General features: G+C 36.2%; 1 protein-coding gene across 1 annotated transcript in view; it reads right to left on the bottom strand.

Moving 5' to 3' along the window:
- Positions 1–8478: 8478 nt before the first annotated feature.
- The window catches only part of PARD3B (par-3 family cell polarity regulator beta), a gene marked incomplete at its 3' end in the record, with an annotated part of 52921 nt that continues 36563 nt past the window's right edge, over positions 8479–24836 (bottom strand). The window contains exons 9-11 of the mRNA XM_010173861.1: positions 22730–22829; positions 20516–20631; positions 8479–8523 (exon numbers count right to left, since the gene is read on the bottom strand). Of these exons, the coding sequence (XP_010172163.1) occupies positions 8479–8523; positions 20516–20631; positions 22730–22829 (261 nt within the window). The remainder of the gene's footprint in view (positions 8524–20515; positions 20632–22729; positions 22830–24836) is intronic.

Raw genomic sequence — 24836 nt, 5'->3', positions numbered from 1 at the left:
CTTCTGTGATCAGCTACATTGAACGAAACCCTTCCCAGTTCCTGTGGTTCTTAATGAAAATTGTTCTCTTTTCTGTCTCTGCTGCCTGTTCACTCCATCTGCCATGTACAAAAGCTTCCCCCTGCTTGTCAGACTCAGCTACTCCCAAGGAAAGCTCAATCTTCTCTCACTCCTTAGGACAGGACCAGACTCAGAGTGCAGCAGGCTGAACAAAGCTAAAAAATAGCCATAGTCCTTTAACAGTAAGTAACAGCACACAGTAAAAAATACACAAAGTTTCACTGGCTATTAAACAAACCTCTTAGAAACTCACTTTCAGTTTCGTCTTCAGGATAAGATATAAAGACTCAAACTTGCTCCCTCACTTCCTTTCTTTCAGCACAAAGACACCTCTGAAGATCTGCAAATCCTCTTTCACCCATGCTTTCTCCCTCAGATGTGTCTGTCTACCCTCTCCACCTCAGTCAACTTCCTTCAGCTCAGGCTGATCCCGGGATAAAAAACTCTCAGTTACAAAATCATTCTTCTCTCTCCTGAACTTTCTTTTTCTTGCCCCTTGGCTAAACCAGAATACTACTTTTTTGGGGTAGAATTATTTTTTATATGCTACATTAGCTCCCCACAATAGCTCTCCACAGAGTTATAACAACACTGTCATAGAGAGAAAGGGGACAGAAACACATGGCTAAGCATTTATGAATACAAGGGTAACATGGCATCCTCTTCAGGAGACAGGAAAACATTAAATCAACTATGCTATGTTATAAAGCCTCCATCACAGACCCTTGAATCTGCATCTGCACTGCAGTTGGTCTACATTCAGCTCTGCTCTAGATCCTAAACCTCACACAAGAAATGGGTTTCTCCTGCAAGTTTGTTATTGTTCTCAGCAGATCAGAACTTTTCATTTTAATGACTGTAGTTCAAAGAAAGAGCAATGGGCACTGCTCTACCATATCCTAATACAATGCACACTAACAGTTGGTCACATTTTATCCATGGCAAGTAAAAAAGTCTTTTAAAAAAATCTACTCCCCCCCCCCACCAAACAATGCGAGTTCGGTATTTTAATTTAATAAGGTTATGATTTGACATGCCAGGTAAGGTGATTTAATAGCCAGCTGCCTCTGAAAGCCAGAGTTCTCAATTCCATCCTCTTGCTGAGTTTCCCTTCTACTGGCAAGCAAGCTTGCCTCTCAAATGAGTGGTTCAAGGACATAAGCCCAGCACTATTCACTTCTGTCTTTCTTGTTTTACTTTTTAGCTGGTTTAGCGCTCTCAATCGTCTCACAAGCTAAGCTGTGGGACTGGAATAAAAGAATTAACGGGATCCAGAGAGCTGCGAATAGGAGGTATGGTGACCAAGACTGCCTCTTTCAGCAGCCGCAAGCTTTTAGATCAACATCGTAACATCAAACTGCACCCTCAAGTGAGGGATTTTTATCAACAGATTATTTTCTCAGGACCTAACAAAAAAGGGGTCATGACAATCATCATCACACAGCTAATAAAGTCTTCAAAAACAAAGCAAAAAAGCTGTCATAGGAATAGTTACAGCTGGTGAGTTACTAGGGGCATAAAATGATTCTTCCCAGAGTGAAAGGGAGAGCTTGTTTCCCTCCACAGAGGAGAACCATCTAACTAGGTTATCCGTGAGAGTTCTTTATCAGTCACATAGGCCTGACAGGCAAGGGGGACTGTAAAGGCTGCCAGCTTGGCATTCAGAAGAGATTTTGACCAACAAACTGCTTTTCACTCAAATTCAACAATACAACAAGTTCTGTTAATTCAGGATAATTGTTTGAAGCACAGGAACTGATAAGTATCCAGCCTTCCTTCTCCAAACTTCTCATGCAGAAATAGATACAATTTGACTGGGGGCTGGGGGTAAGAGAGACATTGCTGTACCAGTCCCATTTTTAATAGCCTCTTAAAAATAATCAATATCTGGAATGTCCAGTTTGAACTTCTCTTGCTCAAAAAAAAACCCCAAAAAACCCAACCCAACAATAAAACAACAACTTGACAAGATTTCTAATTTTGTTTTCATGTTGTTTCAATACACTTCCCTATCTCAGGTTAAACACATGAAGTTCCAACATACAAATGAAAGTTTTTCCAACTAAATGTTCATACCATATACTTAGTACTCTAAACAGCAGATGAAATTAAAAGAGCGTTTTTCTCAAGACTAATTCTTAAGACAGCCCATGAAAGTTGGAGGTTTGGGATTTATTCCTACAGACTTCCAGACTGTGACCATTAAGACATGAAAAAATCTTGCAGTCCAGCAGTTCAATATTGTGCTGTCCTGTCCCATAGGCTTGGTCACAGCATGCTGTTGGTTCTTGTGCAACTAGGTAGTGTTAAATAAGCACCCCCCCCACACCCAGCTCTAGCCAATGTAGATGGTTAGAACAATCTGTAACATGGAAACCACTATATATTTATTTTTAAAAAACCCTTTAAAAATGAAGTCCACTAAAAAAAGGGTAGTAAAGCCATACTGGCATAGAGTACTAGGTAAATTAATGTATCATCATAGTTCCACTAGACAAGCTGTGTTTGAAGAAAAAATGACAATAGGCAGAGATTCAACAAAAGCTAAGCATTTTAACTTTTGGACTAGAAATCTTTATAAACCCCCAAAATATAATAGATTCAATGTAACATCTTTGACTTTAGACCTTATCAAACATAAATATAGAAGAAAAAATTAATTCTGTAAGTGACCTGCAGGAAAAATGAATCTTGTTTTTTGTTTCTTGGCTGCACAAGTCAATGCAGATTCTCCAATGACAACAATTTATTTGGAACTATATGGTCAAAGGAACACTTTGCTTGGAGAATCATAATCAAAGATGGTAATAAATAATAGTATTAACAGTAGTAAAAATAATAATACCACCTCAAGAAAATAGTCATCTAGGGACATAAGTCCAAAGTGAAGGTAACAGTAAAAGAATTAAATCTTGCAAAAATATTCCCAGCAACAAAGCATCAAACTCAAGCCATAGGTTAAGGATTCAAAGCTTAAAGAGGCATGGGTTATGAGTAATATGGTGTACTGAAGCATCGCAGAAATATACTTGCTCTTGATTTTGTGTCAGTCAAACTGAAAAAGCACAAAGCACCATGCTGGCTGAATTAAGGTAAAATCACGTTGTACAGCTTCCAGTGCTGCCTGGGTCTGTTTGCCTCCAGTACCCAAGCCAAGATACATATAGGCTAGGTTAGGCTACATTGGTATTGCTAAGTTCTACTGCAGTGTGCAAAGCAGGCAATTCCTCTTCACACTTGCAAGAATGATTGACACAGACAAGTATTATGCTCTTACGATCAAAGAGAAATAAAATGAACTGAGATCAACCTTTTTCTCCTCTCACAAATGCAAAGACAAGTGTCAGATATTATATGCCACACTTTCAGCTAGATAGTGGCAAGGTCCTTGTTTGGACAAGCATTTCACTTGCATACGCCAGGCAGCTCAGTCATTTACATGAGTCTTTTTGACTGCAGATCTAGTTACTATATAAATCCTTATGAACTCGGTCCTAAACCCAATGCCCCCTTTGAAAAGCTCAGCTTTAACGACATCTACAGCAGCCAGAAGGCTTGTTTAATAAAATTATGAGATCTGGCATGAGGCGAGGAGAACACTACTTACCTACACACCTCTTCGACATAATTGTGCTACCTGCGAATCAAAAGGAAAACAGAAGCTAAACTTGCTACAGTGGCACCAGTCTCATTTTCAAACAAGCCTAGCAGCATCCACTAAGCTTTCTGTGGTCCTTTCTAGCCCCACTATTGAACCCCCCTTCCCCAAATCCTTCATTAAACGAAAGTCTTTTGTGCTATATAAGCATGCGTAAACCACTGGATTTTGCTGCTGTTCCAATAGATCAATCTTTGCATGATTCCTCCAGTTAGGAAAAAAAAATGTTCTCTGGTTTTATCTGCCCTTCCAAGTCTGAACTCAAATTGCAGCAATAGGCTTAACCTAGCCATTATTTACACTTTTACCAGAACAAACTAACACACCGGATTCTGCCTGCACCAGATCCTACTTTGTCCCTGCAAAAAACTAACCCGGAGTTCCTAAAAATCATAGGTTATTTTTATATTTGCAAATTTAGCAGTGCCTAGACACACCTCAGTTTACTAGAATGTAATAATCTACACTATAAAAGCATTACAACAGCTCTTCTGCTCTCACAACACTTCCTAGACACTGTTCAAGAGCTAGGAGATACCAGGCACAGCTTTCAGAGACAACCTGCAGCCATTTTACAACAGAGGTTCAGATCACAGATGGGGATCATCCTGAGCCACACAACTTCAAAGCCAAAGGGGATATTAATCTTACACTTGTATAGATGCAACCTTAGAATCTCATAGACTTATTTCGCCTATGAATGCAACCATAGCTTTTGCAATAGGTTGGAGAGCCTTTCCTGAAGGTAACAAGGAAGCTTAATCTGTTGCACTTTCCATACTCTATTCCAGTGGGTCATATAAAATCTACCAAAAAATCCAACTTTTCAATCACTCCTGCATCTTAAACCATAATCTTAATCCTCATCCTAGCCTTAACAAAACCTCAGTAACATTTATTTAATGCAGAATATATCCTGGCATTAAAGGATGCAGAAATTCACCAAGACCTTTAACCGACCTTATTCCAAACTAACTCCAGTCCCAATCTGAACCCCAGTTTAACCACAACTCACTTAACTATACACAAAACAGTACAGACAGGAGGTCTACCAGACGTCTCAGCACAGATCTCATCAAAGCCCTGACCCTGAAGGATTTAGCTGTACACCTACCTCTTCAAGCCTTCTTTCCCAGAACACTAATCCTACTCATAGGCTGAACAGCAAACTGGTAACCACACTGTCAGCAAAATTAACAGTGAGGGGTATAACTTGACCAGAAGTATCCTTCAAACTATTCCAATGGGCCTTTTCCTACTCAGGTCCTAACCCTATCTCTTGCCTTATAACATTAATTCAAATTCAGCTTGGTAACAGAGCTACCCCTGTACCATTCAGTCTTGCCAGTACTAATCCATAGCCCAGTCACATGTTCCTCACATAGCAGCCAGCAAGAAAGATCTTCAACTCATCTTGTCTCAGAACTGTCTCAAAACATAACCCCAGCCAAAAGCATGGTCTAGTGACATTAAAATAAAAATAGGAAAGCTTTTTTGCCCATTTTGCTAATTAATATGTCAGAGCTCATAAAAAAAGACTCATCAGCTTTTCTCCAGCACTGCATCATCTGAAAGAGCTGTGTCAGCAGAGACCTCAGCAGACAGTTAATACATACTAAAAGTGTTCCAAGCAGTAAATCAGAACACAAAAAAAAAGAATTTAAGAAAAAATAAAAATAGCTGCAAAGAATTCAGTACTCCATTTCAGTATTTCATTTAAATCAGATTATATTTGATGTATAACAGTCTTGCCCTTCCTTATGAAGGGTATCCTCCTAGCTCTCCAGGAATAACTTTTCTAAAAAGCTAAGAGTTCATGAAAAACTGAGGTAAAGTTTGCTGATTTTTCAACTTTGTGAATTTTCAGGGATCCTCTCTGCTTTATGATAAGAGGCACCACTTGTCTGCTTCTCATTCTCATGGTTGGAATTGAGTTCAGGGAATGGGGACACACCATTGCTGAGCACACAGCAAGCTTATAGAGGACAAAATCCTCCTTAGAGGATTCAGAGAGGATGCCTTACTCACACTCTGAACTCTGGTCTTTTCCTGAAAGTGCTGAGTACGCTGCATCAATACGGCACTCCAATGCTTTTGCCAATGGTATTCTGGAAAACATTTGCAACACTACGAACACCTGCAAGCACTGTAGGAGTCTTTCATCCAGCAGGATGAAGGAGAGACCAGCTATGAGAACCAGAATTCACAGATGCATGTCTACAAGTGTGAAATACAGGAACAACTCTCCAGCCATCTCCACACAGAACATGCTTACAAGCTCATAATGTGTCCAGACATGCTTCTAAAAATCAAATCTACTTTTTTAAGAAAATAAAAATGGAACTGCTGTTTGTGGGTGCAATATATAAAAAGACAGAAAGATGGGGCTACAGCTACAGATCCTTCTTATGTCTTGGTCTTCTGCAGAACTGTGATAGTGCTTTTTAAATTGAATACGCTACCAACTCCTGCTGCTGCTCAGTAACACGTAATACGTGAGGGATACAGTAGCTATACCAAAAGCTGAGACTAAATGCTTGAAGAGCCACTGCCCCAGAAGGAATAGAAAGGATATTTCCCTAGAGAGAATTACTCAACTGTGTATTTCATAGAACAAGTCATGTTGAAGGAGAGAAGGGATAATTGCATTGATTGTTAGTAGGCGATAATTAATTCTGTAGAGAAATATGTTTAATTTCTTGATGTCTAGAATAGGTTGGAAACTCTTCATTCTGTAATGACAAAATAAGTGTTTTGCTCCAAGCACAAGAAGCTGCAATGTCTCCCTTAGCACGTTCTTAAAAAGGTACCTATAGGAAGGCAGCACAATGAACAACAATGTTAAAACAAGTGTTCTGTGATGTGACTGAATGCCAGCAAGATGTGTGTAAGATATATAATTCCAAAAAGCATCCAGTAAAAAGAGACCAAAGAAAAATAATGCTATATTCTTGAACAGGCCTTTAAAATAAATATTTGAATGGTACAATGAGAAAACTGAACCTGCTGCTTAATCTCCCTTTATGAAGAGTTAGTAAATGGAACATAGAGAAACGTTTTTCAACAGTAACTGAACAGTATTCAAAGTGGACAGAACCATGAAAAATCATTTACACTCCAACCTTCTCAGAAGTGAGCTAGCTCCTTTTATTCTGAAGGGGGAAAAAAGAAACAACCTGTAGGATCTTTATATCTATTCCTTAGGTGATCTGTTGACCCCTGATTTTAGCCTAGGGAAAAAGCTCTTAGGTACATGTAAGAAGCCTATGAAGGGTAAGTAAAGCAAACAAGCCAAAGTTCAATAACCATGGGTCTACATTTTCATATAAAATTTGTAGGTGTCTTAAAACAGAAAAATTTTCAGAGCCACTGTTTTCAAGAATCTGGAGAAGTGTGCAGAAGAAAGATCAAATGCTGCTTAAAGTGTTACTATAAAGCTTAATGTATCTATAACAACAGATTGCCAAAAGAGTTATGACCTCACCAGGTTTCCTTACAATATTCTTTGATGGCAGTGAATTCCACTGATCTTTGGAAAACTGCATGATGTTGCAATGCTTGTAGTAATTTTTAGGCACAGGAAAAATCTCAAGGGCAACACCCCTACCTTCTTCAAGTTGACAAGATCATTTCTTTGAAGCCTTCACATTCCCAAAACAAAAAGTTGAAAGAATTTTTTTCTCGCCAGGAGTGATAATGTTACAAGACATATGAACTACCCCTTGATTCAGAAAGAGAATTCAAGAAGTTCACAGATTTAGGAAAGATGCCAGAAAAATTTAAAAATAATTTGTCTACTAAGTTCAGGAAAAGGTCTTCAGATAAGGAAAGTCCATGCCAGAGAACTAAAGAAAAACAGCCAGTTGCACAGAGAAGGAATACCACAAACAATCAGGAATCTCACAGTTGACCTTCCTTTACAGGACCTCAGCTTTTTAGTTCTATCAAAGGGGTGGAAAAAGGCAATGTGCAATCATGCTACAAAGGGGCAGTCTGAAACTTTAGGGTTTTCTAACATCAGAAGAGACTGTTGAATAACTTGAGTTTCCTAGAAAGTTCAAGATTTTTTTATGTCAGCTTGTGAAAAATTACCATCTTATGTGACATTTCCTTGAAAGTTCTTATAATACAAGGACTGCAAGTTGTACAGTACCAAGGTGTGGTTTGTGGAACTTATTAGTACAGTAACGACAGCAGTATGGACTTGGGTTTTTTTCTTACTAAGGCCTGAAAAGTTTAAGAAAAAATAAATTATTTCTACTGCACAAGCACAATGAAAGGAAAAGCTCTGACATTCTTTTTTTTTTTTTTTTTAATATGTAGAAATTTTTTTAGTGATATCTTCAATACTCCTTGTAATGGAAGTGGAACTCTGAGCAAGGAGAAAAAGCAAGAAATATTTGTATTTTTCAAAACGTATATTGTTTAAGTTTCCACAATCCACAAGACATGTTGCACTTGCCCTTATTTGAAAGGCCATCATCTTCAGTGATGATTCTGTGATTCTGTGATTCAGTTAATAGCACCAGCACTAAAAAAAAAAAAAAGTTACAGCTCTTCCTGCAAATGACTGCTACATACACTGCCTTGAAAAGAACAATCCCTAATTCATCATTGTACAATCTGGAGTCAGTGTCTACAAAGTAATGCCTTAATTTGCAGCTTTCTTAGTCACCGAAGTTTCTGTAACCTGATTTCATTTACTGCCCATACTACTTTCAAGTTGCTGACATTTCCTCCAAAACAGGAAAAGAGCTTACCTGATTTGTGTCCAGCCAACAAACCAACTTTGCTTTCATCGGCCACTGGAGGAATAAAAGAAAAGACACAAAGATCAGAAACTTATTTAAATTCACAAGCATTTGAAACACTGTCTAATTATTTCAGACACACAGCACCTTAAATCTTTAAATTATAATTGTTTATAGTCTTTTTTTTAACCAATCGACCTGGGGTGCTTCAAAGTCCAAATATCAGAATGAAAGTCCACTGAAACCAGTAAAAGGACTACCAGCAGTCCTTGTGGATTACAGATGGGGACCTCAGCACTTACACACTCAAAATTGAGTTGTCAGAAGAGCAATTGCATTTGTAAATAACTCATCTTGCCAGACAAATCACAGGGCATAGGAGAGTTGTAACATTTTCAGATCAAAGACCTCAACTGGTAAAAAGAATCCAGATGTAGAAACCTTCCCATGTGCAAGACATTTCATTGACTCACAGGACCCTCTGCAGACAATGAGGTCTCCCAGAAACTGATCTTTTGGAAGGCACATGCTTTTTTCTGTTATGATTTATTTTATTTTATCTGTAAATCAACCTTTGTAGTATTTCACAACATGTTATAAAAAAGATGTTTACAGTAGCAACAGTTTGCAGACAGACTAGTGGAGGAGCAATTTCTGAACATAACAAAATAGTAGTTTTTTTCTTTAGTACCTGTACTTCAGTTTGTTATCATATATCTCAAGAAACTAATTAAAACACTCTCCCAGAGGGCTGAGGGGAAGAACCAATCACCATTTCTTAAAATGAATTCTATGCAAAGAAATGATACTAATGTAATGTTAGGGATGATAAAACAAGCACAGGAAATGAATGTTAGAGTTGAAAGCTTATCCTTCAACTCTGCCTGCCCAAGCACTCCCTTACATTATGCCTTAACACTTGATTTCTTTATATGATAAAATAAATTGTCATGTCATACTAAAAATACTATAGATAGGGTACTTATACAAGCTTTGCATAGTGGTCACCTTAAAAGGTTAACATACACAGTTATTTGCAATGATACAGGAACGTGCTATTTTCTCTCCAGGAAAAAGCAGTGCAGTAGTTATTGACATTTAGAAGCTCCTACCGGGCAAATAATCACAGTAAATGTTTTCTTATATTGCCTCCCTCACTTCACTGTTATGGAAGATTTTCACCCCAAAAACCAGCATCAGATTCAGGACTGGGATTCACAAATGGAATCATGAATCCGCAACTGACCATCATATCTCTTTTCCACCTCTGTAATCGATTTTCATCTGATTATCAGTAAAATTGACACAGTGCTGTTTTGTTGTGGGACGCAGACGTTAATAAAGAGAGACTAATACTTTTTGCAGCATTATACAGAGATGTTTCAAAACAAAATAGCAGTGAGGCTAGTCAAAAACACAAGTGCAACGAAAATTCAAGGCAGTTCTGCACTGCTTGTCCTTTAATCTTTCTTCTAGGTTTTTCTAGTCCCTGGAAACAATAACTATTTACCTCCTTGCTATATAGTTTGATCCTAGTACACAAAATGACCAGATAAGCACTTGCTTATAAGGATAGTTCAAACTCCTTTTTCTCCTCCCTCCCCTCAAATTTAGCTATAAGCAGAACCACCATGGAAAACTTTAGTCCCAAAGGTTAGTGTTTTAACAAGTTATCATTGTGTGAAAACAAAGGATTATAATGGAAACTGATTTGCAACCTTAATTATAGCAGTCACTAATGGAAACCACTATAATATATGATAATTATTTGGAGTAGGTTATGTTACAGTACATAGGAGCTTTAAAAAAAATAGATACCAAAGTTCACAGTATTTTTTAAAAACTATTCTGATGACTTGGTTTGCCTGAAACTAAGTTTTACATTATTAAAAGGGATAAATCCATTTAACTTAATCATACTTTGCACACCTGCTTCACACACAAAAATTAGATTTCAATACTGGAGGGAAAAAAAAGGAAGACTAAAATGATTAGAAAATGAAAAATCTTCCCAGAATACAAGATTAGCATTATGAGTTTAAGCACACGCACAAATTAGGAAATGCAAAGTTTTATATCAAAGTTTGAGGAACGCATGTGTGCCCCCTCCACGGGGTAATTTTCATTTCATGGGATATTACGCTTACACAGTGTCTTCTAGGCTGGCCATCTTTCATTACACTGAACAGAAGCAGCACAGACTAGTCCACTGGATGAGAATCCTATTCCTTCCCTTGTTTCCTCTAGGAACAAGGAGGAGACGAGAGAAAAGAAAGAAAATGATAACTTTCTAACTGAAGATTTCATTTAGAAAGTATAGAAAATGTCCTGTTCCACAAAATAGCATTTGAAAACACTGCTCTGCATTATGTTAAAAATTCATGCAGTCATTCAGTTATGACAAAAATAGTATTTCTTTGGCTATCTTCCTTGGCTTGTGAAAAAAGCAAGAGCTATATGGAAATTTCTTTTCTAAGATTGCAATAGTGTTGGTCTATCTTTGCAGAAAGGCACCTGGAAGATTTTAAACAGAGAAAAAATACTGTCTACTCTTAAACTCAAGGAAGAAAAAAAAAATCTGATTATTTTCATATTGCAACATCAAATAATAATTACATAGCAATTAACTATGAAAAATTTCAGCTCAAGAGGATCACACTTGAAAATGTGCAGTGCCAGACTGGAATATATCGGGGAAAATATTTATAGTTACAGTTGAAATGTTGTTATTTTTATGAGGACACTAGAAAATACTAGAATTATTCTTGAGCTAGAATTGTTAAATGCAAAACATTTCAAAAAAATGAAACAACATAATTTAGGGACTGTAAACACAAAACTCCAAAAAAAATCTGGGAAGGATCAATGCAAGCGAGCAAATACATCCACAAACAAGAAGAAACTTCTCCTTAACTTCTAAATCAAACAAATACTTCACATTTTGAAATGTTCCTGGAACTCCAGGAGATGTTAGTTCATGAAACTATCAATGTTTGTCAGCATAAAGCATGCTATCTCTTTTAAAGTAACACCTATAACTTAAGAACTGCATTTTCACCACAAAAGCCAGTGAGGTATTCACTGTCAGTACTCAGAGTCATTGCTGAAATTAAAGTGACAGAAGTTCTACAGCTATTTAATAAAAACATGGACATTTGGGGGACTAGTAAAACCACAGATTATGAAAGATGGAATATTATTAAAACAAACAAATCTTTCCAGCTAACAGAAAACAACTGATACTTTAAAAAAGGAAAAAAAACCCAAACAAAAAAAAAGACCGCAAAACCCGACAAACAAACAAAAACCCACAAAAACGCCCTCAAACAAACATTATGCCAACAACCACAGCAAGTGATAAAAAACCCCAGCCCTTGACACCATGAATAATCAGATGTATCATGATTTCGTATGGTAACATTCTGGAGAGCTGCTTTGCGTTAAGAAAGTAAGTAGCATTGTTTAGCAACAGTAAAAGCACCCAACAATGCATCCATGTCCTTCCAGATAATCTTTAGATTGCCATTTCTGGGCCCTATTCAAGATAGCCAAGGTAGCCATTTTATTTGAATTGCCTGATTTTCAGTGGTTTAGTACATAACAAGCCTTCTGTCCTGCCTCAAAGTTTGTGTCAAAATACAGTCTAGGTTCACTTAAAAGGTCAACAAACTACTTCAAAACTATGGTGTAGAGAAGCACAAATTCATGCTGCTGCTAATTGTGATAACCAGTTTCCCTCCTTTTGCCCACTTCAATTGCTGTGCCACTATATTATTTTCTGCCAAAACAAGGAGTTACTACTATTCACAAGAAACAGTACTACTATTCAGCTTAGTGTCTCTTTTCTGAAGCATCAGTTATGCATATTGACTAAGAGCTAGTTAATAACCTAAATGTCTGAAAGTTACTTGTGTTTCTGCTGGACAAGCTACCTTTGACGACCAGCTGCAGTTCTGCACTCAGAAAAGAAGCAAACAAGAATTAAAATTATAATTAAGGAGAAATAATACGAAGAGACTGAAACATCAAAAAATTTTCTAGAAAACAAATTTCCTGATAACTTTATTCGTCTATAGGAAGCCAAATATAAAATTCCTTATTATGTGTTAATCAATTAACAAGGGCTGTATTCCCAAACCATATATAAAAACGATGTTTCCATGCTTTTTAGAATCTATCAGTTTCTATGGTATAAACACATGAAAAAAAAGCAAAGCTAGAAATTGGTCATTGTTTTTTCTGAGGATCTGTATCCTTACTGCGCCCTTTCATCATAATAAAGGCACTGCATCATCAATTAATTTTAGTCAATGACAGTGCCAATGACATAATTCTGCCATTTTATTTTCTTGGTGAAGTGTCCCCACCTAGGAGTGGCATAAATCATTCAGAGAAATTGTATCAAATGTTGGCTCACAACCATCACTTGGAAAATGCTGCTTGCTGTTCTAGGTTTTCTCCGTAGTACTGCGTACAAAGACCACAAGCTTTTATACTAAAATGTACAGAAGCAATAAAACGTGTGTATTAGGAAGGGTAAGCTTGCACTATCTGAAAATATTTTCCTTCAATAATTCTCTCTCCTCCCCTCTCTAGTGGTAGTGAAACTTCACACAAATGCCTCATCTCTCCAGTTCTGGGGTCACCTGGTTATCCATGAGCTACTCATTCTTGAAGGTTTATGAGTCCTTGATATGTTCCTGTTCACTTCAACATTGAAAAAGCAGTGAGACTAGCAAAGAACTTGCACAAGGACTAAGGATAAATTATACTTATGTGGTAAAAAACATAAACCTTTTCCAAAATGGCATCTAACATAATATTTGGGATATCCTGTTCAGCACATGCAAACACAGGAATAAATCACATCCAAACCAAGATTCCAGATTCTTCTTCTCACCTGTACAAGGTTTTCTCTAATTAGATTTTTCAGAACAATTTTGTTAGAACTGATTCAATACTTCAATTCAATTGTATTCAGAGAAGGACCCCAGGGGATACATCTTGTGTGTCAGCACATGAGAATGAAAACGTCTAAGCTTGCATTCACTATTCCTACTCCTTGTTGAAGAACCAGCAGTACAGTTGATTCTGTCCATTGGACACAGTTACCTCTAAACAGAACGTTTTCTCCTGGCAAAAAATAACATTTTTTTACACTTTACCAGCCAGCATGCTATACATTCCTTCACTTTCTTCCAGTGGCACAAAAACTACTCATTCTTGAAGGTTACACTGCTAATTGAGGCCATCGCAGCTTCTTTTACTCTTTTGACGTCTTCTCTAATACTCTCTTACTTCTGTTCCAGAGAAACTGTACTGGGCTAAAACTGATTCAACTCCCCCACTACACATCTTCTGCATGTCATTAACACTTCTTCCAAATTCCTAGGGTTAAACCACGAGTTCTTAATCTAATCTGTCATTCACTGGTTGAAAACACCGATAGGGAACAGATTTATAACAAAGCGTTCTTACAAGTCTACTTCATTATCATCTGTACTTTCTTTCTCATAGTAGCTGTACATTAACTTAATTGCTATTTTCTTCCCCCAACGCTTTAATAATCTAAGTGCCTTAACAGATCAACTCACTTCAAACTTACACTACAGCAGCGTAAGAAACTACTGCCTCAAACATGTTACCATTTTCTCAGCTCTATCACCATCACAGCTCATACAATGCTCCCAGTATGTTCCACAGCAAGCTTCCTTGAATTTTTGAAGAATTATGCAAAATCAGTTCAAAAAGTTGTTATTCCCTCCTGCCCATTCCGCCTTTATGCCACAGCTCACCTTCCTCTCAACTGCATCAGTGCAGATCTGGTGTAAAACTGAGTAATGGAATTGACCTTGTTAAAAGCCTTTCTTTTCATACAGAATAAACCTAATTTAAGTCTCATTTCAATTAAATTCACAGGGTCCTTATCACTTAATAACTGATTTTGTTTCATTCTCTACTTATAGATGTTAGAAACAGAAATCTGAAACTAATTTAAACTAAGAAAACTACATCCTGTTAATTTCTAAAAATTTATTCTGCAGAGTGGACTCAGAAAATATACATCTAATCTAACAGTACTAGAAAGTTACTCATGACATAAGCTAGAATAATTTAAAAATATTCTTGGTCCTTGATTCCAAAGACAATCACAGCCTTATTAAGCAATATAGATTTTACTAAATCCATGACAGTTTAGTTTTTTAAAAGTATTTTTCTTCAAGAGATGATTTGTTAAATTACTGTTATAAGCCAGTAACACTGAAAAGTCTGGTAGAATTCTGAGCTATTTTCTCCATTTCCTCATTAATGTTCTAATGAACTTAACTTGCTCCTAAATGCAGTTCTGAATTTGGTTTCAATCCAAAGCAACCTGACAAATGTATTCCATACATACAGCATGGTTAACAAAATAATGACTTGAAAATACCAAACAGCTTCTTGTCTCACTAATATGATACCTCTCACTAGGGACTTCCCAAAAATATTATTTCAATTGTATCTGAATCAAAAGAGTGTTTAAATTGAAGAGTAATCTCCATTAGCTCCGCCTGGTCCTTATTTGGTTACATTTTGAAATATTTATTCCAAAATTATACTTAGAATAAGAATAATCCGTTTCAGAGCAAACCACAAAGTAGCTAACAGCTAATAGCATCTTGATTGCATTCTCCAAATCCTTCTGGATGTGAAACACTGGTTTCTCTTTGTTTCAAAGTGCTTTAGAAGTATGAACAATAATTTAATGCATCCCTTCAGTAAGTAAGTTAGCATTTAGCTAAATATTGGCTTCCTTGCAGAATACTCCATACCTTACATCTTGCACATTCACTTGCTAATTATTCCTAAATACATAAATAAATTGGCCAATATCTTTAATAAATATGCTCCAAGTTTAAGGGACTCTGAGAATGTCTAATGATGTTTTAGCAAATCATATTTCACTCACACTTAAAATCAAGTAAAGGCCTTTTCCATTTCTTCAGGCTGTAGAGCTTTATCAGTAAAAAATTACGGGTTTTTGCTTTTTATGAGGAAAGGAAGGGGGAGTTGTACAGTACCTTGGGATAGTGGTCATGGGTTATTATACCAACATCCTCAAATATAAATCTATACAGTATTTTGCCTGAATTGATACACAAAAAAATTGCTATATACTCATATGATTCAATTTCACATTGCTTCAGGTTAAAACAAGTCACACTTTCATGTGTTCGAATACAATTCCCATGGCTGTAGTTGTTACAGTACATTTATGCATAGCCTAAATCACTCCTGTGCATAAAGATTTATTGAAAATAAGGGTATTGGAGATAAATAATAAAACACCTTATTTCCTTTATTTTTTTTTTTTTAGAGCACGTAAATAATAAAACACCTTATTTCCTTTATTTTAGAGCACACAGATTTTCACACTCCAACACATTAAAAAAAAAATCATATTGCCATTCATTCTCCATAAAAATTACCTTTCTAATACAGTTAAAAGAAATCAAAAGGACTACTGAAAACGGATTCTGATGAATTATTACATAGAAATTCTTCTCTAGACAACTGTGGTAATGTATGGGAAAATCTGTCTGTATAGAAGGTTGTTAAAGGAAAGGGAAAATCATCCTTACAATGAGTTGCACAGAAGTCATTGATTTCTTCAATCTGCCATTAAGTTTCAAAAAAAGTTTACCATGTAAGTGGGAAAGGACAACGTGACATTTATTTCTAGCATTTCTGAATGTGTTTTGCTTATTTTTAACACTATGCTATAAGCACAAGTCCAAACATGGCATGCAGTCTAATTTAGTCAGTATGGGCATGCACCGTAAGTCAGACTTTGGTCAGTCCTGCATGAATTCCTGAAATGACAGTATAAGGAGAATCTTTCCTTTGTTAATATATTCAAACACCATAATTCATAACAAAAAAATGTATGCAAATGAGTGCATGTGTCAGGTGCCAGGATCAGCTGAAGGAAAGGACTGACTGTGCTCTTTTGTTACCACCAGATCAAAATAGAAGTAGACAAGGCAAAGAAAAGACATACCATAAGACACAGGATATGAACTCTACCAGTGATCCAGAAAGTGCTGTCATTATCTCAACACAGCAGCAGGGAAGAACATTAGGACTTATAGCTGATACGGAACTAATCTCTACCCTGTAACTCTGAATGAAGCTGGAAATTTTAAGGAGCCTTTGACCATTGTGTTAATGAGAGATGCTAAAGCAGTGAGCCAGTCACTTTGTGCAAAGACATTTATACACGAGGTAAAGTTCTGCTCATGCCAGCAAAACCAAAGAAAATAACCTAGTACCACTATAGTTGCCTTTTTGCATTTTTGTTTAAATTTCTACAAGTGACTCCAGAACTCACACATGCCACTGATTTTTATTTTTTTTTTTTAAGAAGATCTGAGCAAAAACTAACTCATCTGCTAATAAATTGAGCTCTTGAAATACACTAACTCCAGACAATGCTATTTTTGGATTCATGCTATTCATGAATTTAGCAGTTAAGATCTGTGTCAGCTCACGTAATTCATGGCACATGCATGCCAGCATAGAGCCCTGCCTAAACAATCAGGTGGCAGTGGTTCGTGCCCTCTGCTCCTGCCCAGCTGTCCAATCAACAATACAGAAATGCACCAACAGTCAACAAACTAAACTATACCTGCCCTACTGGCAACTAACCTAGAGCTTTCGCTGCATGTGCCAAGTTCCTTTCACTGCAAGATTTGCTCTGGAGAGTGACAATGACAAATGCTTGCACCATGTTAGCAGTACTGAACACTTTTTGATCACTCATCCTTATTTCCTGATATTATTCACTGAGGATATTAATTCATAATTATTATTATTTTCTAAATAGCTACAACTGGAAAACACATTAAGCACTTCAAGGTTTACAGGCATAAAGTATATAAAACTGAAAAGATAAACGTCAATGTTAAATGGGATTCCATTGTGAATCCATGTAATTATAGACTAGTCTTTACTTAAAAGATTTGCTTCTTATGTATACATCAAACCTCATATCAAAGCCAGAAAGACCCTTACTATACAATTTCATTAGCTCCCTAATTTAATGAATTTACTATTTTCACATAAGGTTCACAATCTATAGAAATATTTGGAATGTCATATCTCTTGCCTTTAAAATTTTCTGTCATCTGGCTTTGGTGATCCTTCTGATGGTGATGTCATTATGTAATACATGTAATCTGCCTTTGTAATCTTATAATTAGGCAATAGATGCATTATACACATGTCAATGTAAAGCAGAATATTTCATAAGTGAATAGCAGTACAGATTTCATATTTATGCCTTGTATTACACCTATTCTGAAGTTTATTGAGTTAATTATGTTATTCTGGTCTAGGGACATCCAGGTCATTTCTAGACCTTGTAACTTTAAAGGCTGGTTATGTCTTCTGAGATCTTCGGAGACACCGGATTCTGAGACAATTTGGTTTAAAAGGAAAGAAACTTCATCTAAGTCACATTTTGTAAGGTCTCAGAGACCTCCTGGACTCCGATTCTGTGATTTTTCTGTTCATCATACTAGAACCGTTTTGGAAAGGACTGGCAGAACTTGAGAACAAAAGAAAAGCAGTAAGTGGTAGTAGCCCATGACTACAGGAAAAATTTGGCCTAACCGTTATACAAGCATTTCCAGATATTGGATGTTTCCTCTTTCTTATCAAATCTGCTGCACAGCTCCTCTGTGATGCTGAACAAATCTTCCTCACAACCCCAACTCTGGGTCTGTAAGATGAAGACAGCAGTACTTCCCTTTTTTTTTTTTTTTTTTTTTTTTGGTGGCAAACAATGTACTGAAGTCACTAATGGGTACACAGCTGCATGTTGGGATGAGAAGTTACTATGGGTCATGACTGCAGTTAAGCAAACAAAATATAAAAACAAACTGGGAAATAACTTTCCTTCCCCAAAAATCCATTTTGGAGTGCATTTATGGAATGCTCTACTTGGAATCACAGTTTTCACATAGCAAATTATTGAGAATTTATTTGCATTAGAAGCATTTTATATTGCAGTTACTTCACTTAAGATTTTCATGTTTCTTTCCCTTTTATCCTTCTAGACAGAAGCTTCTGATTGAAAGTTTCCAAAGGATGGAACGTTGAACATCTCCATTTGCTAAGCCACGTGCAAGCAATTTTTCTTCATCTATTGTTATTTATATAACACAGGATGGGTGAAGTTCTATCATAGTCCCTCCAGTTCTTTAAATAACTATTTCAGGCAATAGATTTACCTTCACAACACCATATATGAGAAGGATAAAACATTAGGGCCTCCAATCAGACTGATCCTTATCCCTTCTGGTTTTTACTTTCAGAGCAGAAGAGGCATTTTCAACAGCTACCTTCTATGATCAACAATTTTTGAAAGATCTTAAAGACATCTTTATGACTAATTTTTTTTTTTTCCACCCAATTTTGTTTTAGCTTTTAAACCACTATGATTTAGTGAATCATATACATCCTCTAAGCATTGTTTCTGGGCATGAAAAGTAGATTGCTTACGTGAATTTGAATCTCACAATATAAATGAACATAGATCAAGACAAAGGGAAGTACAAGTTAACTGGTACTTCTGAATATCCTCTCAAGTACACTCCTGTTGCCTAATTTTATATTGCTGCTTGTGAGCATTCTTTCTAGTTACTTCTGTGGGAGGTATAAGTAAACCTTTCTAGAAGAAGACTCAGTACCAGAGTTGAACGTTCTTTTTTCTAGTAGACATACAATCTATGTTGTCACTCAAGTCTGTAAACTCATTCCTTTGTTGAAGAGTATTTCCATTCTTATAAAAAAAACCAAACAACCATCTAATAACGTATTACTCTTTGTCGAAACAGTGGAACAGAACTGCAAAAGGATTAACTTCTGCTCTGGTCACGCAGTAGCTTTAAAATTCTGCCTTAAAAACTCCCCTAAATGCATCCTTACCATGCATTAATAACTGACTTTCCTTACATGCTATTAGAGGAGTACCCACATTTTATGTTACATTAAAATATTGCATTAATATGCCAATAAAATTCAACAATACAAAAACTAAGATCGATCTAGAGCATTTCAGGTAAAAAAGCTACCTTGAAACTATATATGAAATTACTAATTTTCTATTAATGGTGTAAAAAATCTGATCCAACAAAACACACAAATCTATGATTAAAGACATCCTAATAGTAGGTCTCAAAATTACTCCATCAACACTTGAATCTGAAAAAAAAAAAAAAATCAGATAAAGAATGAGTGCCACAAAGAAGAATTAAAAGGAAAAAGAAAAGCTTATTTGGTTTTCTTTGAACTTTGCAAATTTTTCCTTGAACTCTCATTAAAAAATGACTTGGTTTTCAACTGCAATAACCCTTCAATTTTCCAGCCACAAATGCTTTCCCAGTATTGAAAGAACCATTTACTTTCTGCTTCACCCATCCTGCAAGACTTTCTGCACAGCATTGATGGGTAGAGGACCATAACCTTACCACTCTTCAAGCATTTATAAAGATCTACTGCAACACTTTGATTGCCCGTGTTTGTCATTGTCAATGAAGAAATATACAGCTTGTCTTAGCATAAGTTAGCCTTTGTCCAGTGTAGTTTTGCAATCAATTTATATTCCATACGAAAATGACTTTTGTTACTGCTCTTTTGCTAATTTTTTTAGACATATAAAACTTGTACAGCAATTCTTTCTGCTCATTTTTATAAAAGCTCCTCTTTTCCTCAGCTAAGATTTCAATACAATGGATAGAATGGTCTTTAAGAAAAAGAAAAAAGCCCTAAACAACAACAAAAAAACCTCAAACAACCCACACAAACCTTTCTTCAGCTTCTAATAAAAAGGATACTTGCAATTAGATGCTACAGGAGGCAGATCATTGTCCCCATCACTGCAGCTACTCTGCAGAACTTACTCCCTGATGTTTGTGTTTAAGAAACAAAAGCAAGAAACAGAGATGGTGCAGATGGGCTGAGGCTAAAAAGCTGACATATATGTCACCCCACTCCTTCTTACCCAGATCCATGCTTTTTGAGGCTTTCAGATTAATTGATTCAGACTGCTTGGCTGGTGTCAAAGATCTGAAGTTGATGTGCTGATCTGTTAAATACACTGCTGAATTTATGATAGGGCTGCAGGAAGGAGGGGAAAAAAAAAAAAAAAGACATGTAAAATATTTAGGCAGCAGTTCAGAATACAAGTGAACTAATTAAAGCATGCACAATATACAAGTGTTTCTTCCTCCAGTTGACAGCAGCCTTGCATTTGAAAATCAGTTTTTGGTCCTCAACTTTCTTTTGTGAGACTTAACACCTCCAAGTCACTTATTTTTCATCACAGATGCAAATATAAATGTAAATGCCTACTGATAATTGCTCTTACACAGTATTTTATTTAGCAGAAGAGGAACATAGTAGTACCAGCAATTTTTTTTTTTTTTTTTTTTAATTTTGCTAGCCCTATTTAACCACTGCATTTCCAAATAACATGCTACAAAAAGTTGGAAAAATACTGACACAGTTCCTGGCTCAATTCTACTTCATCTGCTAATATAAAGTTATTTTACAGCCTTGCACCACTTCTGCAGAGGCTGGAGCTTGGAGGTCTCATGGAAGGTGCCACAACACTCTGAAGAATTACAAAATGTCATGGTTTGGTTTTTAATTATTTTTTTAAAAACTATTTTACTTTAAGTTAGGCAAATATCTAAACATCTGAAAACTCCACTCAATGTAACTTTCACCTGTGAGGAGTCAAAACACCTCACTGCAACACATCTGAAATCTCCCATGTCTCTTTTCAATTAGAAACGTTTTTGGGGTTTTTTTAATACTCTAAAACAAAAAACCAGTTCCAAAATTAAACAAATTTATTTCCAAACTGTTCAGTCTAAAGGTTTAGTTTTAGAGTGTCAAAACGCCTTCCCCAGTTTTTTGCTGAAATTTCATTTCAGTGAAATCAGAGAGACTTGATACAGCAATTCAATTTCAACAGAACTTAATTTCCAAATAGAAAACCAATACAAAACTGGAAAAAAGTCAGGGTGGAAGAAAGGGCCTGTAAATTAATCATCATTTTAATACATCATTGTCATTTAAGGGACTGTTTTTTCTCCCAGCTTGTCAAAAAGTTAGGAACATATTCCAGCAAACAACAGCAGTTGAGAATTTAAAGCAGAGTTCCATTAGTCTATGTGGACTTTTGTTTGTTTACTGTGACCTACATACCTGCCTGGGAGATCAGAAATTATAAAATTACTCTGGTGAAACAACTCTATGTTAGTAAAAAGAAATTAGTTACAAGACTTAATTGTATGAAGAATTCAAGGTATCCATAATAAAATATATCTACTCTTGTGCAATCAGTCATTTAAAGGATAGTTTTTATAATACCCGTGCACACAAGGACAGAAGAATGGCTGAATTTTTAGTTGAAATGCATACTTTTCTAACATCATTTCAATAAAATAATTGCATGACTATCAAAACTGTGAATACACACAAAATAAGTCATGTTCAACACTGAATTTTCAGCATTAGATGTACGATGGGTTGATATGATGCTTTGATTTGAATCCTGCGCTACTTGAGACAAAGTATATACCATCATGAACTTCAACATGTTTACACTTCTTTCTGAAATCAAAACTTCTGCCTTTACTAAGAAAATTAAAGCCTTCACAAAGGCTAATCTTAAAGTATCTGAAAGACCTGCCCAATGCATTTATAACTGGTAAAGTGTCCGTTGATTCTTCCCCTACACATTTCAATGTTCGAACTTCCTGAAGCTTCATTTTGTAACCTCGAATGTCTTTGGCTGACGTGCTGCTTAAGATTCAGTTTTCTATAAACTGAATTTGGCTAGGATTTTCAGAGCTTTAAGAGACTTCAGGCACTGCATCTATATGTAGTACCGATTGGTATAGTTTTAAATCTGCCCTTTTTTTTAAGTGGGATTACGTTTTGGGATTCTTTAACACATGATGGGAATTATGACCCTTATATTATGGATAGCAGGCATACTGCAGCTCATGCACAACTGAAATGAACAACATACTAAATGCTAAAATAACATTTACAGCTTATATTAAAGGATCATTCATAAAATTGTAAAAATGGTGGTACAAATTTTTACAACATAAAAAGTTATTTTAAAAATCAATTAGAACTACTATCACAACCACTCATGAGCAACTAGGGCGGTAACTATTAAGAACAGCCGAAGTCCAACCTGTGATTATAATCCTCATTCAGCAGATCATCACTGGGATGTGGTGGGAGAGGTGGAGGGGTTTCATTTTCACCATTGCCACAATCAGACACTGGCAACTCTGAAATATAATTTTAAAAGGGGTTAAATAAGCCATAGAAACAAGTATATTACACCAGTTCACTGATCAATGACCAGACTGGAAGGCCTCAAGCAATTCTAAAGTGAGTCACAAATTATTCAAATCCCTAAACTAACTAAACTAGAATTAAAATCACACCAACCAGAAAATATACCCCTTGGGATTTCCTGAAGACCTGATTTTCAGATTTGCATATGCATAATTACAGATAAATATAGGGAAACTTCGGGCTTATAGTGATGTTGAGTGCAAGGCACAAATGCTTTACTCCATTAGAGTGGATTTTCACTTCTACATAGCTGTAACCTGACTGTAGGCTCATGCTTTCATTGCCTTTGACGGGGAGCATTTACCACCTTTCAGGTACAGAAGAGAACATTATCAGCAAAGAGTTCAGAAGAAGGAAAATTTCCGTTATCCCATGGCAAAAGAAAGAGGCATTTCTGAATTACAGTCTTCATTTTCCTACCATCACAGTAATTCCTTCTTTACCTTTACAAAAGGCATTCAGCTCACACCAGAAAATTACTTCAGACCAAGAGAAACATGAACTACTCAATTAAACCTTTCAGTGGTCTGCTAAGCAACAACACTTGCATACCTGCAGTATTTAATGACTGCTGTGCCTGCTGTAGGCCAGTTCATTATCCTCCTGTAAATTCACCTCTCAACCTAAAGGTCTAATCTTATAAAAAGTCCCTAGATTTTTCAACATAGGACATGTCTTCACCCCTGCAAAACTTAACAAGAAACATGGACAATTAATAATTCTTGGGTTTCAATGGCAGGTAAGCAATTTAACAATACTGACATACCACACTTTCATGTGACCTGTCTTTTTGCACAATACTGTGTGAAAGCACTAATTTAACTTGAGAGAAAAACTATTCACAGGGAGGGGATCAAGTCAAATAGCAATAGGTTATATTTATTAGAAATAGTTCCCTAAAAGCAAATGAACAAACAAAATTCCAACAAACCCACACTAGGGTGGGTTGCTTAGCTCAAGAATCCTATAAAAGTCCTGTTGGCTGAAGATCAGAAAGGTAAGAAATAGTTCAAACCCTGTATATCTCAGGAAAAGTGAGAATGTCATCAGAAGAAAGTGAAGGTGTGCAGATCAGGATAAAAGTTCTAAGATGAGGAGTAAATGGCAAGCTCTCACAGTAAAAGGAATTTAGAACAAAGGGAAACTCGTACTGTTCAATGTAATTAAAGTATTTGAAAGATGAATAAGAAGATGAAAAAAATTTACTAATGTAAAAACACTCAGAACTATCAAAAACAAGCAGACTATGCAAAAAGTTTGCAGGATATTAAGTAGGAAAACACAGGTGACATTCTGTGAGTGACTGCAGAGTCACACATGGGAGTAGGGGAAAACTCTTAACACATACAAAAGGGCTACTGCTTTAGTGACTACCACTCTAGAACAATACAACAGAAGTGCGCTGGATCATTCTTTGAATATATGTTTAGTGAAGTCAAAAGGAAACTGGTATTCAGCCTTAAGAAAAGTCCAAACACTCCATCTAACACCCAGAGTTAATGATGTGCCTAGTTTTTAAGTAGCATCTAAAGTTGCATTCTTCTTATCTGAAAGAGGATGTAATATAATTCAGAAACATATTGAAAAGGTGTCAAGGGTAATTGGACACATGTATCAACGTTCCGACAAGGAAGACTGACTGGGATTCTTCGGTTTAGAATAAGCAGCAATAAAAAGTGAAACAAGAGTGCATAAGGTGAAAAAGAAACTCTCACTGTTTAAGGTGAAAAAGAAAGTCTAGTTACTGTGTCCTACACGGTAACTAGAAGGCACTCAGTGTAACTATTGAGTATTGCACCTACAACAAACACAAAGTAGTAGTTTTTCCTGTGCAATTAAATCACTGAACTCTGCCATGAGGATGTTTTGGAAATTATTTTTTTTTTAAATTAAGAAATGGACTAAAAGTTTTGAAGTATCAATAGCACAACAGACAG

This window comes from Antrostomus carolinensis, unplaced genomic scaffold (assembly GCF_000700745.2).
Source record: "Antrostomus carolinensis isolate BGI_N321 unplaced genomic scaffold, ASM70074v2 scaffold2948, whole genome shotgun sequence".
Classification (NCBI taxonomy): Eukaryota; Metazoa; Chordata; class Aves; order Caprimulgiformes; family Caprimulgidae; genus Antrostomus; species Antrostomus carolinensis.
Note: the sequence above shows the minus strand (reverse complement) of the source record. Positions and strands in the feature narration are given on the sequence as shown.